This window comes from Notechis scutatus, chromosome 2 (genome assembly GCF_049901735.1).
Source record: "Notechis scutatus isolate UNSWTSFEM ecotype Mainland chromosome 2, rNotScu1.2, whole genome shotgun sequence".
NCBI classification, from domain to species: Eukaryota; Metazoa; Chordata; class Lepidosauria; order Squamata; family Elapidae; genus Notechis; species Notechis scutatus.
In genome coordinates, this window is record NC_142010.1 from 14,491,772 (window position 1) to 14,504,693 (window position 12,922).

The 12,922-nt window shown below is 44.1% G+C and overlaps 2 protein-coding genes across 2 annotated transcripts in view; both read left to right on the top strand.

Moving 5' to 3' along the window:
* LOC113429654 (uncharacterized) overlaps positions 1 to 12,922 on the top strand; it is a 219,888-nt gene that overhangs the window by 82,012 nt on the left and 124,954 nt on the right. The gene's annotated exons all lie outside the window — the stretch shown is intronic.
* On the top strand, positions 1,665 to 11,287 carry LOC113427355 (uncharacterized). Its single transcript, XM_087953568.1, has 7 exons — positions 1,665 to 1,786; positions 2,128 to 2,727; positions 2,987 to 3,101; positions 3,212 to 3,279; positions 5,012 to 5,141; positions 7,584 to 9,047; positions 10,884 to 11,287. The coding sequence occupies exons 2-7, from the start codon at positions 2,314 to 2,316 to the stop codon at positions 11,150 to 11,152; spliced, it is 2,460 nt and encodes an 819-aa protein (XP_087809694.1). The 5' UTR covers positions 1,665 to 1,786; positions 2,128 to 2,313; the 3' UTR covers positions 11,153 to 11,287.

The following is a 12,922-nucleotide window of genomic DNA, read 5'->3' on the forward strand; positions in this document are numbered from 1 at the left end:
TTTTCTTCCTTTCTTGGACCTGGACCTGATTTTTCTTCCAACACTTTCATGGGGTAAAATAGAAACCCACAACTGGCAGGTGCAACTGAAGAGATTGAATGTGGGGGAATCGCGCAGCTGCTGCCCAAAAGAAATGAGATACACAGACACAAACTTGTAGTTTTATATCAATATAAATGTATTTAACATTCCCAGCAGAGAAGACAGTCAAGAACATCCTGAGGTAAATCTCAAGCAGCCCAGAGAAGAAAAAGGTGGGGAAAAAGGAAACGCCCCCTTTCCACCTGCAGCAATCAATCAGAGCGCAGATCCCCTCATGTGGGAACCCACCCTCGCTCGGCCACAATGGGGTGTTTGGGACTTTTGTGCACTTTCCTTCTCCAGCCATTAAATGGGATAATTTCACATTTAAAGGGTTCAAAAGAAAAAGACCTAAAATGACTTTGCTTTTGTCCATTAGATAAAATTGTCAGGCTGGAATGTTTTTTTTTTAAGATGTCTGACTGCATGGCCAGCATTTATTACATTTATAGGGTTTTTACAAAAAGACAAAGGCAACATAGATACAGCATCTGGATTGGAGAATGGATACCACATGGGTGAAACCTCCCAACCACATTGGCACAACCTCCCAACCAATCCTTAAGACTAGTGGTGATGTTAGTAAATGAGATCACCTTTATGTCTGGAAAGTCCGGGACTTTCAGCTTCACCAAGATAGGGAATGAGATCATGCAAGTAGCCAAGAGGCCTTATATAGGTTTTTAGACATTGCAGCTTGCTGCTAGCATCTAGCACCTTCTATAGGATCTCAATAGCTGCTACAATTTTTCTTTGTGTTTTGTATAATAAATAAATAAATAAGATCTTGAGACTCTAGAAAGAATGCATAGAAGAGGCTAAAAGATATTTAAAAAATGGTTGCTGGAACTGGGTGTGTCTGGTCTGAGGAAAAGAAGGACGAGGGGAGACATGGTGGCATCTTTCAATATCTCAGAGATTTCCACAAAGAAGATTTTTCTTTTCTCTTCTCTCTAAATAAATATAGAAGCGGACCTAATGAAAGAGGTGGAGCACTTTATAGAGAAGGAATAACCAAACAGCTCTAGAAATGCCAGAGAAGAAAGATGAAAACCTCCTTCAAGGCATTTTTTATTTTATTTTATTTGGTTTGTCGATTGCTTACAAGATAATAGGTATCAGCAAAAACATAGTTATGAATACATGGATACATATAGGAAAAATAAAATAAACAATAGGACAGGGACGGTAGGCACTTCGGTGTGCTTATGCACACCTCCTACAGACCTCTTAGGAAAGGGGTGAGGTCAATAGTAGAAAGTCTAAGGTTAAAGTTTTTGGGGTTTGGGTAAGAAACCACAGAGTCAGGTAGTTTTGGGTTCATATAAAAGGGGGAAAAGCACAGATGTAGAAGCCTCTGTCTGATAGGGAGCCAAGGAGAGGGGCCTTTCCCGCTACTCCCAAGCACATCATCCCTGCCCTCTCCCTTCCCCCTCCCATGCTCCCTCTTTCCCTCCCTTTCTACCATCCCTTTGCCCCGAATCCACCAGGGGGCGACCTCTGCCATGGGAAAGGAACTCCAGGCCACTGGAGTTCCGCATGGAGCCACTGGAGGGCGAACGTCATGGCTGTCTTGGCAGAAGAGTGACATCACGAAGCCTTGCCTCTCTAGGACGCCGCACTCGCTCTCCTCAACCGCTGGGACGCCGCAGGAGGCGGAGAGGCTGCGGGAGAATCTGGCAGGGGGACATCCAGACGTTCCAAGGTGAGGGGGTGCTCTTCGCGGATCCCATGCTTCCCAGCCTCCCTCTCCATGGGAAGTAGAAGGAGGGGAGGGTGGGCCTGGCAGAGGCCCAGCAGGAGAGGAGAGAAGCCGGCCGAGGAGGAAGAGGCAGGATTCGCACAGGGCTCCCCGAGGGCCTGATCCTGTCTCCGGAGAGAGAAGGGAGGGGGCTCTCCAGCTGACTCCTTCCCGGCCATGCTCGGGAGCCCCTGGGCCCTGCGCTGGGAGGGCCCGCTTGGGGCTCTGGGCAGGTTGTGGGAAGGGGGTCCAGGGGCTGAATCCCCCTTTCTGATCCTGGGCGTCGGTTTTTTTCTCCCTCCCAGATCCGGAACCTAGAAGCCCTCGGCATCCTTTGCAAGCCAGGATTTTCTCTCTGGGAGAAGGAAGGAAGGAAGGGAGCAGAAGGACCAGTAGGGATCCGTCCTGTGGACCCAGAAATTGTCCCGTGAAGGAAGAGTCCCCTGGAGACCCTGGAGCCCTTTGGAGCTGCTCTGCCAGAGAGACGAAGGATGGAGACACCCCCTTTGGCCAATGAGGGGAGCGGAAAAGGCCCTGCGGCTCTTCAGCCTGGCGGCTGTGGGGAGAGTTGGACCAGAACCAGGCAGAAGGTCCTGCAGGAGGGAATCATCCTCCCTTCAGAAGTTCCACCCTGGACCTCCATCCAATACTGGGAGACTGAGGGCCCCCGAGGACTTTGCAGCCGACTCTATGACTTGTGCAGGCGATGGCTGAACCCAGGAAAGCACAGCAAAGCCCAGATGCTGGACCTGGTGGTTCTGGAGCGGCTCCTGGCTCTCCTGCCCCCAGAGATGGAAGACTGGGTACGGGAGTGTGGAGCAGAGAGCAGCTCCCAGGCGGTGGCCCTGGCGGAAGGCTTCCTCCTGAGCCAAGCAGAGGAGGAGAAGGAGCAACTCCAGTGGCAGGTGGGAGACTTTAGAGAGCTCGGAAGGGAATAAAGAGAGAGAGTGCTTGAATGCTTCACCCCTCCTTCCCAAACTTCTCCCACGTTCATAATATGAGGCAATTCTCCAATTCTGGTAGGACATTATTCCATTGTTTTCTCATTCAGCCACACAGATCGATATTGAGGGCTTTGAGGTTGTGTTACGAATATAAGAATCCACTTTATGTTGTGTGACGTACATTAATTCTGCTTCCTTCCTTCCTTCCTCCTATTTGAAGTGCTGCACTGTGGAGATCAGAGATCCTGAGGGAAAGAAAAACCCATTAAATCCCCCTCAGGAGCTATTTTTCAGGAGGATCCCTTGGGAAAATCCATGTCAAGACACCTCAGGAGGTAATGGAATAGCCTCTAATTCCCCATCTGTCTTCCCTTCCCTCCTCTCCTATAGAATACATCCTCCTATTTTGTTAATTATGCATTTTGAAATTATTTATTCCTTACAGAGAAGCAAAGAATGAAGCTTTCTTGTTCTTATGATGGTGATCAAACAGCGGTTGAACCTCCAAATCAAGTAAGAAAGGGAAAACATATTAGATTTGTATTCTCCCTTCAGGAAGTGAAGTGGGTATGCAGAGCGCTCTCTCCTTCTATTTCCCCCTTGTTTGTCCTGGATTATTTTTGTGTTCTTCTACAACATGGAGAGCAGAATAGCAGGTTCAAGTTGCTGCCGGCTAGCATAGCTTCCTCTGGTTATCTTGCTCTGCTAGATACTCCTCCAACTTTTAGTTTACAAGAAGCAATTTTTAAAAAATTGCTTTGAGAAATATTTTCTTTGAGAAATATGAATTAATGTATCACAATGGCAGGAACTGCTAGAGTCACCCCCCTTTTTTTGGTAATTATTTGACTTGGAATTATGCAAGGCTCATGAAAAATAAATACATTGCCACATTACCATTTTTAAAAAGCCTTATTTATAACCTGTAGTTTAAAAATAAGCAAACCATATTAAAAAATAGACTATTAAAATCCAAAGGGAGTGGCTTTGTTGATCATGTAATCATGGTTCTTTGGCCTACAAAATAATTTCCAGTCCTCTGATTTACACCTCAATTAGGAGATCAAACATTCCCGCTTTGCAAAGGCTGAGAAATGACTTTCCCAATGCATTTTTTCTTCTTTGCTTTCTTCCTTTCAGCCAATGGCTCACACTACAAGATCAATCAATGATAGAACGATAGATCAGTTGATCCAGAAGTGGGATTACTTTGCTGAAAGGCACTGAAGTTTTGCAGAATCAATGAACTTGATAAAACTTCCCCAAATATTCAGTGAAAGCAATTTTCAGATTTGTTCACCTAAAATTAGGCCTTGTGTGATCCACAGCCATTTAACATATCTCTGCTTTGGGAATTTGGGAACAATGAAACAGAATAACAGAGTTTGTAGGCATCTTGGAGGTCTTCTAGTCCAACCGCCTGCTCAGACAGGAAGCCCTATACCATTTTCCATAAATGGCTGTCCAATTTCTTCATCAACACCTCCAGTGTTGGAGCAACCACAGTTTCTGGAGGGAAGTCATTGTCCTGATTAATTGTTCCCACTGTCAGGAAATTTCTCTTGACTTGTAGGTTGTTTCTCTCCTTGAATAGTTTCCATCCGTTGCTTCTTGGAACTCTGCTATCATGTCTCCCCAGTCCTCCTTTTCATGAAATTAGACATCGCCAATTCCAGGCACCGTTCTTTATATGTTTTAGCCTCCAGTCCACTAATAATTTTTGTTGTTCTTCTCTACACTCTTTCTAGAGTCTCAAGATCTTTTTTACATCTGGCAACCAAAACTGGATGCAATATTCCAAGTGTGGTCTTACCAAGGCATTATAAAGTATCTTCTTGATTCTATCCCTCTTAATGCAGCCTATGATTCTGTTGGAGGTTTTTTTTGGCACCTGTAGGATAGTGCTGACTCAGGTTTAAGTGGTTGTCCACTAGGACTCCAAGATCCCTGTTGCACTTACTGCAGTTGAGCCAGGTATCACCTTTTCTATGCCTGTGGATTTGGTTTTCCTTTCCTAAATGTAGAACCTTACATTTCTCACTGTTGATTTCCTTTTGTTAGATGGGACCCAATCTGTCGATCCTTCTATATCTCGAGCTTATCTTCTGGAGTGTTGGTATTTCCTGTCAATTTGGTCTTGTCTGCAAATTTGATGAGTTCCCCTTCTATCCTCTTGTCTAAATCAATGATGAAGATGAACAGATCTTGTGAATCCTCCTGTTTTGTTCTTTTTTTCCGTGTTCAGGAGAGTGTTGTGTCCTTCGAGGAGGTGGCTGTTTATTTCTCTGAGGACGAATGGTCTCAGCTGGATCCTGACCAGAAAGCGCTGCATTCGGAAGTCATGCTTGAAAACCATAGGAACGTGGTCTCTCTGGGTAAGAGTTTTCTAGTCCCCAATCAGAGAGTTCAAGAAGAGAGATTATAGTTAGTTTTTTTATTTAAAAAACACTAATTGGATATTGTCTCCTGGGAAGTAGAAGGAAAGGATCCGGCCTTCTCGTGCTTCAAGGAAGGAAAGAGTCAATGTCTTTCTGTGCCATTTCTTATCTGTATTTTTCCATTTCTATTTGAACTTATCTATGGGAGGCTGAAAAGAACGAGGTGTGCTTTTATGTGTTCTTTGGAGGTCGTGTGAGAGGAGTGTGTTGTTATTTGTCCTCTGGAACCTCCCCAAATTGTGTGAGAACAGAACTTTCATGCTCAGCCCATGGAAGAGCATTCTCCCTATCCAATTCAAGAACAAAGGCCTCATGCAGTGTGACTCAGAGCACCCTAGGGCAGTGGCCCCCAACCTTTTTTGTGCCACGGCCCGGTACTGGCATCACAAAATGATCTGCGGCCTGGTACCGGCATCAGCACGCATGACAAGGCAAGGCGAGCCGAGCGACCGGCCAGCCAGCCGTCCCCCGCTTCTCCCGCCACTTTCAACTCCTCCTTTGTACCTGTCGATGGGCTTCGCTTTGGGACGGCTTCGGGACGGTCGCTCGGCTCGCCTTGCCTTGGGTGCTGAAAGAATCCTCGCGCCTTAGTTTCGTTCGAAGCCCCCCACCCTCGATGAAATTAAGGCGCGAGGATTCCTTCAGGACCCAACGCTGCTTTCCAACCAGAAAAGCTCACCCAGAAGCACTTTCTCGTCAAATAAGATGGCGGCGCCCAGCAAACCGGCGGCCTGGTAGGAAATGTTCCACAGCCCGGTACCAGTCCGTGGCCCGGTGGTTGGGGACCCCTGTCCTAGGGTACAGGTAATCCCCGATTTACGACTGTTCACTTAGCGAACATTCCAAGTTACGACCAGTCCTCCCCCCAAGTATTGAGACCCAGTCCCAAAATTTATGAGTGTTGCAGCACCACGATCATCATTCACACTTACGAATGACAGTAGAGGCGCTACAATATTCGCCCTACCTATTCCCCCACCCCATCTCGCAAGGACTTACTGTATTTTTCAGAATATAAGGTGCACTTTTCCCCTCCAAAAAAGTGGGTGGAAATGTCTGTGTGTCTTATAGAGCGAATACAGGCCTGTTTTGGCCTCCCATACCCTCAGCGTGTTCCGTTATTTCTCTCCTTGGTGTCCAGAAGCACTATGCAGGGCAAAAACAGGCATGGAGAGTGCTTCTGGATGCTGGGGCAGGCATAAATGAGATGCACGGAGTCCAAAAACTTTTATTTTCTTGTTTTATTTCTCTAAAGCTAGGTGCGTCTTATAGTCTGAAAAATACGGTACCTTGAGACGATGTGGCGAGCCATCGGTTCCTTTGCCTACTTCAGTGCATTTGCAGAAAAAAGAGTTAGTGAGAGATACACGGGATCAGTAGTGGGAAATCTAGCGCTATTGATCTCACGTGATCTCGCACTACAATGTTTTAGGCCTCTGTTGATTGCTAACCAAGGCCTGCAGCAGATCCAGGGCAAAAGAGAGGGAAAGCCTCTTTGTTTTCAAAGACCTAGATGTCATGTAGTCCTCAGTTCTTTAAAGAACACAGGCCTAAAATACTGCAGTGCCCCAATAAATCTTAAGTTTTCTCTTAATTCCTCCATGGATGTTTCCGCTGATTATTATGAAATTCAATGGTGAAAAAAATAAGGTTCTACATTTAGGCAAAAAAAAAAAAAAGCACATGTACAGTATATGTGGTACCTTGCTGAATAGTAATAACTGTATGAGGGATCTTGGAGTCCTAGTGGAAAGCCATTTAAATATAAGGTATCCGTGTACAGCAGCTGCCAAAAATTCAACACATTTCTATGTTGCATAAACAGAGGGATAGAATCAAGATCACGTGAAGTGTTAATACCTCTTGATAATGTCTTGGTGAGGCCACACTTGGAATACTGCATCCAGTTTTGATCGCCACAATTGTAAAAAAGATGTTGAGACTCTAGAAAGAGTGCATAGAAGAGCAACAAAGATGATTAGGGGACTAGAGACTAAAATATAATGAACAGTTGCTGGAATTAGCTATGTATAATTTAATGAAAAGAAGGACTAGGAGAGACATGAATAGTACTTTTCCATTATCTCAGGGGCTGTCACAAAGAAGAGGGAATTAAGCTATTCTATTCCTTAACTCAGAATTGATTCTGAGTGAGATTTGCATATATAGAGATAATTGTAAAGGAAGAGACGTTTTCCAGATATTTTCAAAGCTTTCATGACTCATGAATATAGAAATCATCATGTCTATCACACCACTGCATGCAAACATACAACCAATGGAATTTTTGAGAAATACAGAAGGAAATTCACTTGATTTTCTACACTTTGATCTTTTTCTCTAACCTTGTTATCATTTCATTTCCCTTTTGCTTTGAAGGTAATAATGGGCAGGAGAATCAAGATTCCTGTGAACTATTCCAAGTGATCAATGCTAAAGATGGAACGGAGAAGTTTGGAATTCGAATGGAATTCGAAAGCCATGAGAGAAACCAGTCAAAGAATTGGAATCAGGAAAGCTCATCTTCCACTGATGCTCCAATGCAAGACTTTCTTGCCCAAGAAGAGAAAATAAGGAAAAACTATTCTGGAAAAAGTGTGCAGATATTCAAAGGTAAAGTACAAGTAAATGAAAACTATTTAACCGAAAACAACGAAGATGCTATAAGAAGATACAACGGACAAAATTACAATGGGACATTCATTCTTTCACTTGGGAATAACTTCCTTATATCTCAAAAAGTGATTGACACAAAAGAGGAGCCGTATAAATGTTTGCAATCTGGAAAATGTTTTAGAACAAACACGCAACTTACTTTCCATAATAGGATCCAGTTGGGAGAAAAACCATATAAATGCATGGAATGTGGAAAGACCTTTGCTGATAGCAGTAATCTTATTTCCCATGAAAGAATTCACACAGGGGAGAAACCATATAAATGCACAGAGTGTGGAATGACCTTTGCTCAAAGTGGTCATCTTATTTCCCATAAATTCATCCACACAGGGGAGAAGCCATATAAATGCACAGAGTGTGGAAAGACCTTTACTCGAAGAAGTAGTCTTATTTCCCATAAGATGATACACACTGGGGAGAAGCCGTATAAATGCATGGAGTGTGGAAAGACCTTTGCTCTGAGCAGTAGACTTAGAAGCCACAAAAAGATCCACTCAGGAGAGAAACCATATAAATGCATGGAGTGTGGAAAGACCTTTGCTAATAACAGTGACCTAAGAAGACACCAAATGATCCACTCAGGAGAGAAACCATATAAATGCATGGAGTGTGGAAAGACCTTTGCTAATAACAGTGACCTAAAAAGACACCAAATGATCCACTCAGGAGAGAAACCATATAAATGCATGGAATGTGGAAAGACTTTTGCTGATAGCAGTAATCTTATTTCCCATGAAAGAATTCACACAGGAGAAAAACCATTTAAATGCATGGAGTGTGGGAAAACCTTTACTCGAAGAAGTAATCTTATTTCCCATAAGATGATACACACAGGGGAGAAGCCGTATAAATGCATGGAGTGTGGAAAGACGTTTACTTATAGCAGTGGACTTAGAAGCCACAAAACGATCCACTCAGGAGAGAAACCATATAAATGCATGGAGTGTGAAAAGACCTTTGCTTGGCGCAGTGACCTTAGAAGACACAAAACGCTCCACACAGGAGAGAAACCATATAAATGCATGGTGTGTGGAAAGACCTTTGCTCAAAGTGGTCATCTTATTTCCCATAAGTTCATCCACACCTGGGAGAAGCCGTATAAATGCACGGAGTGTGGAAAGACCTTTGCTCAGAGCAGTGGCCTTAGAAGCCACAAAACGCACCACACGAGAGAAACCATTTAAATGCATGGAGTGTGGAAAGACCTTTACTTGAAGAAGTAATCTTATTTCCCATAAGATGATACACACTGGGGAGAAGCCGTATAAATGCATGGAGTGTGGAAAGACCTTTGCTCTGAGCAGTAAACTTAGAAGCCACAAAAAGATCCACTCAGGAGAGAAACCACATATAGGTGAAACTCAAAAAATTAGAATATCATGCAAAAGTTCATTTATTTCAGTAATGTAACTTAAAAGGTGAAACTAATATATGAGATAGACTCATTACATGCAAAGCAAGATAGTTCAAGCCGTGATTTGTCATAATTGAGATGATTATAGGTTACAGCTCATAAAAACCCCAAATCCACAATCTCAGAAAATTAAGAGTATTACATGCAATCAATAAAACAAGCATTGTACATAGAACAATATCGGACCCCTGAAAAGTAGAAGCATGCATATGTACTCAGTATTTGGTTTGGGCCCCTTTTGCAGCAATTACTGCCTCAATGCGGCGTCACATGGAAGCTATCAGCCTGTGGCACTGCTGAGGTGTTATGGAAGACCAGGATGCTTCAATAGTGGCCTTCAGGTCTTCTGCATTGTTCTGTCTCATGTCTTATCTTTCTCTTGGCAATGTCCCATAGATTCTCTATGGGGTTCAGGTCAGGCGAGTTTGCTGGCCAATCAAGTACAGTAATCCCCCGGTCATTGAACCAGGCTTTGGTGCTTTTGGCAGTGTGGACAGGTGCCAAGTACTGCTGGAAAATGAAGTCAGCATCCCCTTAATGCTCCTCTGCGGAAGGAAGCATGAAGTGCTCCAAAATCTCCTGGTAGACGGCTGTGTTGACCCTGGACTTAATGAAGCACAGTGGACCAACACCAGCAGATGACATGGCTCCCCAAATCAACACAGAGTGGAAATTTCACACTGGACTTCAAGCATCTTGCAGTGTGTGCCTCTCCATTTTTCCTCCAGACTCTGGGTCCTTGGTTTCCAAATAAGATGCAAAAGTTGCTCGCATCAGAAAAGAGGACTTTGGACCACTGAGCAACAGACCAGTTCTGTTTTTCTTTAGCCCAGGTAAGACGCTTCTGTTGTTTGTTGTTCAGGAGCGTCTTGACAAGAGGAATACGATATTTGAAGCCCATGTCCAGGATCCATCTGTGTGTGGTGGCTCTTGATGCACTGACTCCAGCCTCAGTCCACTCCATGTGAAAGTCCCCAACACTTTTGAATGGCCTTTTCCTGACAATCCTCTCCAGGCTGCGGTCATCCCTGCAGCTTGTGCAGCTTTTTCTTCCACACTTTTCCCTTCCACATAACTTTCTATTAATGTTCTTTAATTAATGTACAGCACTTTGGGAACACCCAACTTCTTTTGCAATTACCTTTTGAGGCTTTCCCTCCTTATGGAGGGTGTCCATGATGGTTTTCTGCACAACTGTCAGGTCAGCAGTCTTTTCCATGATTGTGATTCCTACTGAACCAGACTGAGAAACCATTTTAAAGGCCCTTTGCAGGTGTTATGGCTTAATTAGCTGAATAGAGTGAGCCTAGAATATTGAACCTTTTCATAATATTCTAATTTTCTGAGATTGTGGATTTGGGGTTTTTGTGAGCTGTAAGCCATAATCATCACAATTAGGACAAATCACGGCTTGAACTATTTTGCTTTGCATGTAATGAGTCTATCTCATTCACCTTTTAACTTGCATTACTGAAATAAATGAACTTTTGCAGGATATTCTAATTTTTCAAGTTTCACCTGTAAACGCATGGAGTGTGGAAAGACCTTTGCTAATAACAGTGACCTAAGAAGATACCAAATGATCCACTCAGGAGAGAAACCATTTAAATGCATGGAGTGTGGAAAAACCTTTACTCGAAGAAGTAATCTTATTTCCCATAAGATGATACACACAGGGGAGAAGCCGTATAAATGCATGGAGTGTGGAAAGACATTTACTCAGAGCAGTACCCTTAAAAGCCACAAAAAGCTCCATACAGGTGAGAAGCCATTTAAATGCACTGAATGTGGAAGGTCCTTTGCTCATAGATATAAACTTATTTCCCATAAGATAATCTACATGAAAGAAGCCATATAAATGTATGGGATTTGGAAAGACCTTTGCTCATAGATGAAATGTTATTTCCCATTAGAAATTAGGTGAAGGAATATTGTGATGTAGGAATTAAATACAAAGGGGATTGAAAATTAGAAACATGTTGATATAATTAACGTAAGTATAAATAAGCTAATACAAGAAATGAGTTACAATTATTTTGTTACACTATATTACTAGTATATATGTTGATATTTGTTTGTTTTTTCTTTTGCTTTTTCGTAAATGATATGCCCTGACAATATACTGTATTCAAAATATTTATGAATAAAATACACTGCTCAAAAAAATAAAGTGAACACAAAAATAAGACATCCTAGATCTGAATGAATGAAATATTCTTATTAAATACTTTGTTCATTACATAGTTGAATGTGCTGACAACAAAATCACACAAAAATTATCAATGGAAATCAAATTTTGTAACCCATGGAGGTCTGGATTTGGAGTTACATTCAAAATTAAAGTGGAAAAAAACACTACAGGGTTATCCAACTTTGATGTAATGTCCTTAAAAGAAGTCAAAATGAGGCTCAGTAGAGTGTGTGGCCTCCACGTGCCTGTATGACCTCCCTACAACGCCTGGGCATGCTCCTGAAGAGGTGGTGGACGGTCTCCTGTGGGATTTCCTCCCACTAAAGCATCCCCCAATTCCTGGACAGTCTGTGGTGCAACGTGGCGTTGGTGGATGGAGTGAGACATGATGCCCCAGATGTGCTCAATTGGATTCAGGTCTGGGGAACGGGCGGGCCAGTCCATAGCATCAATGCCTTTGTCTTGCAGGAACTGCTGACACACTCCAGCCACATGAGGTCCACAATTGTCTTGCATTAGGAGGAACCCAGGGCCAACTGCACCAGCATATGGTCTGACAAGGGGTCTGAGGATCTCGGTACCTAATGGCAGTCAGGCTACCTCTGGCGAGCACATGGAGCGTTGTGTGGCCCCCTAAAGAAATGCCACCCCACACCATTACTGACCCACTACCAAACCGGTCATGCTGGAGGGTGTTGCAGGCAGCAGAACGTTCTCCACGGCGTCTCCAGACCCTGTCACGTCTGTCACGTGCTCAGTGTGAACCTGCTTTCATCTGTGAAGAGGACAGGGCGCCAGTGGCGAATTTGCCAATCTTCTCTGGCAAACGCCAAACATCCTGCATGGTGTTGGGCTGTAAGTACAACCCCCACCTGTGGACGTCGGGCCCTCATACCACCCTCATGGAGTCTATTTCTGACCGTTTGAGCAGCCACATGCACATTTGTGGCCCGCTGGAGGTCATTTTGCAGGGCTCTGGCAGTGCTCCTCCTGCCCCTCCTTGCACAAAGGTGGAGGTAGCGGTCCTGATGCTGGGTTGTTGCCCTCCTACGGCCTCCTCCACGTCTCCTGATGTACTGGGCTGTCTCCTGGTAGCGCTTCCATGCTCTGGACACTATGCTGACAGACACAGCAAACCTTGCCACAGCTCGCATTGATGTGCCATCCTCGATGAGCTGTGCTGAGCCACTTGTGTGGGTTGTAGACTCCGCCTCATGCTACCACTAGAGTGAAAGTACCGCCAGCATTCAGAAGTGACCAAACCATCAGCCAGAAAGCATAGGAACTCCTCCTTCAGGTGAAGTCACGAAGGACTCTGCCCGGAGACCGGTGTCGCTCACGCAGGGAGAATTCCCATTGGTTCTGGCCCTCCCATATCAAAAGTTCGAGAAAAAGGCTCCCCCTCCCATTTCAGACCCTCTGGGGCTGGAAGCATCT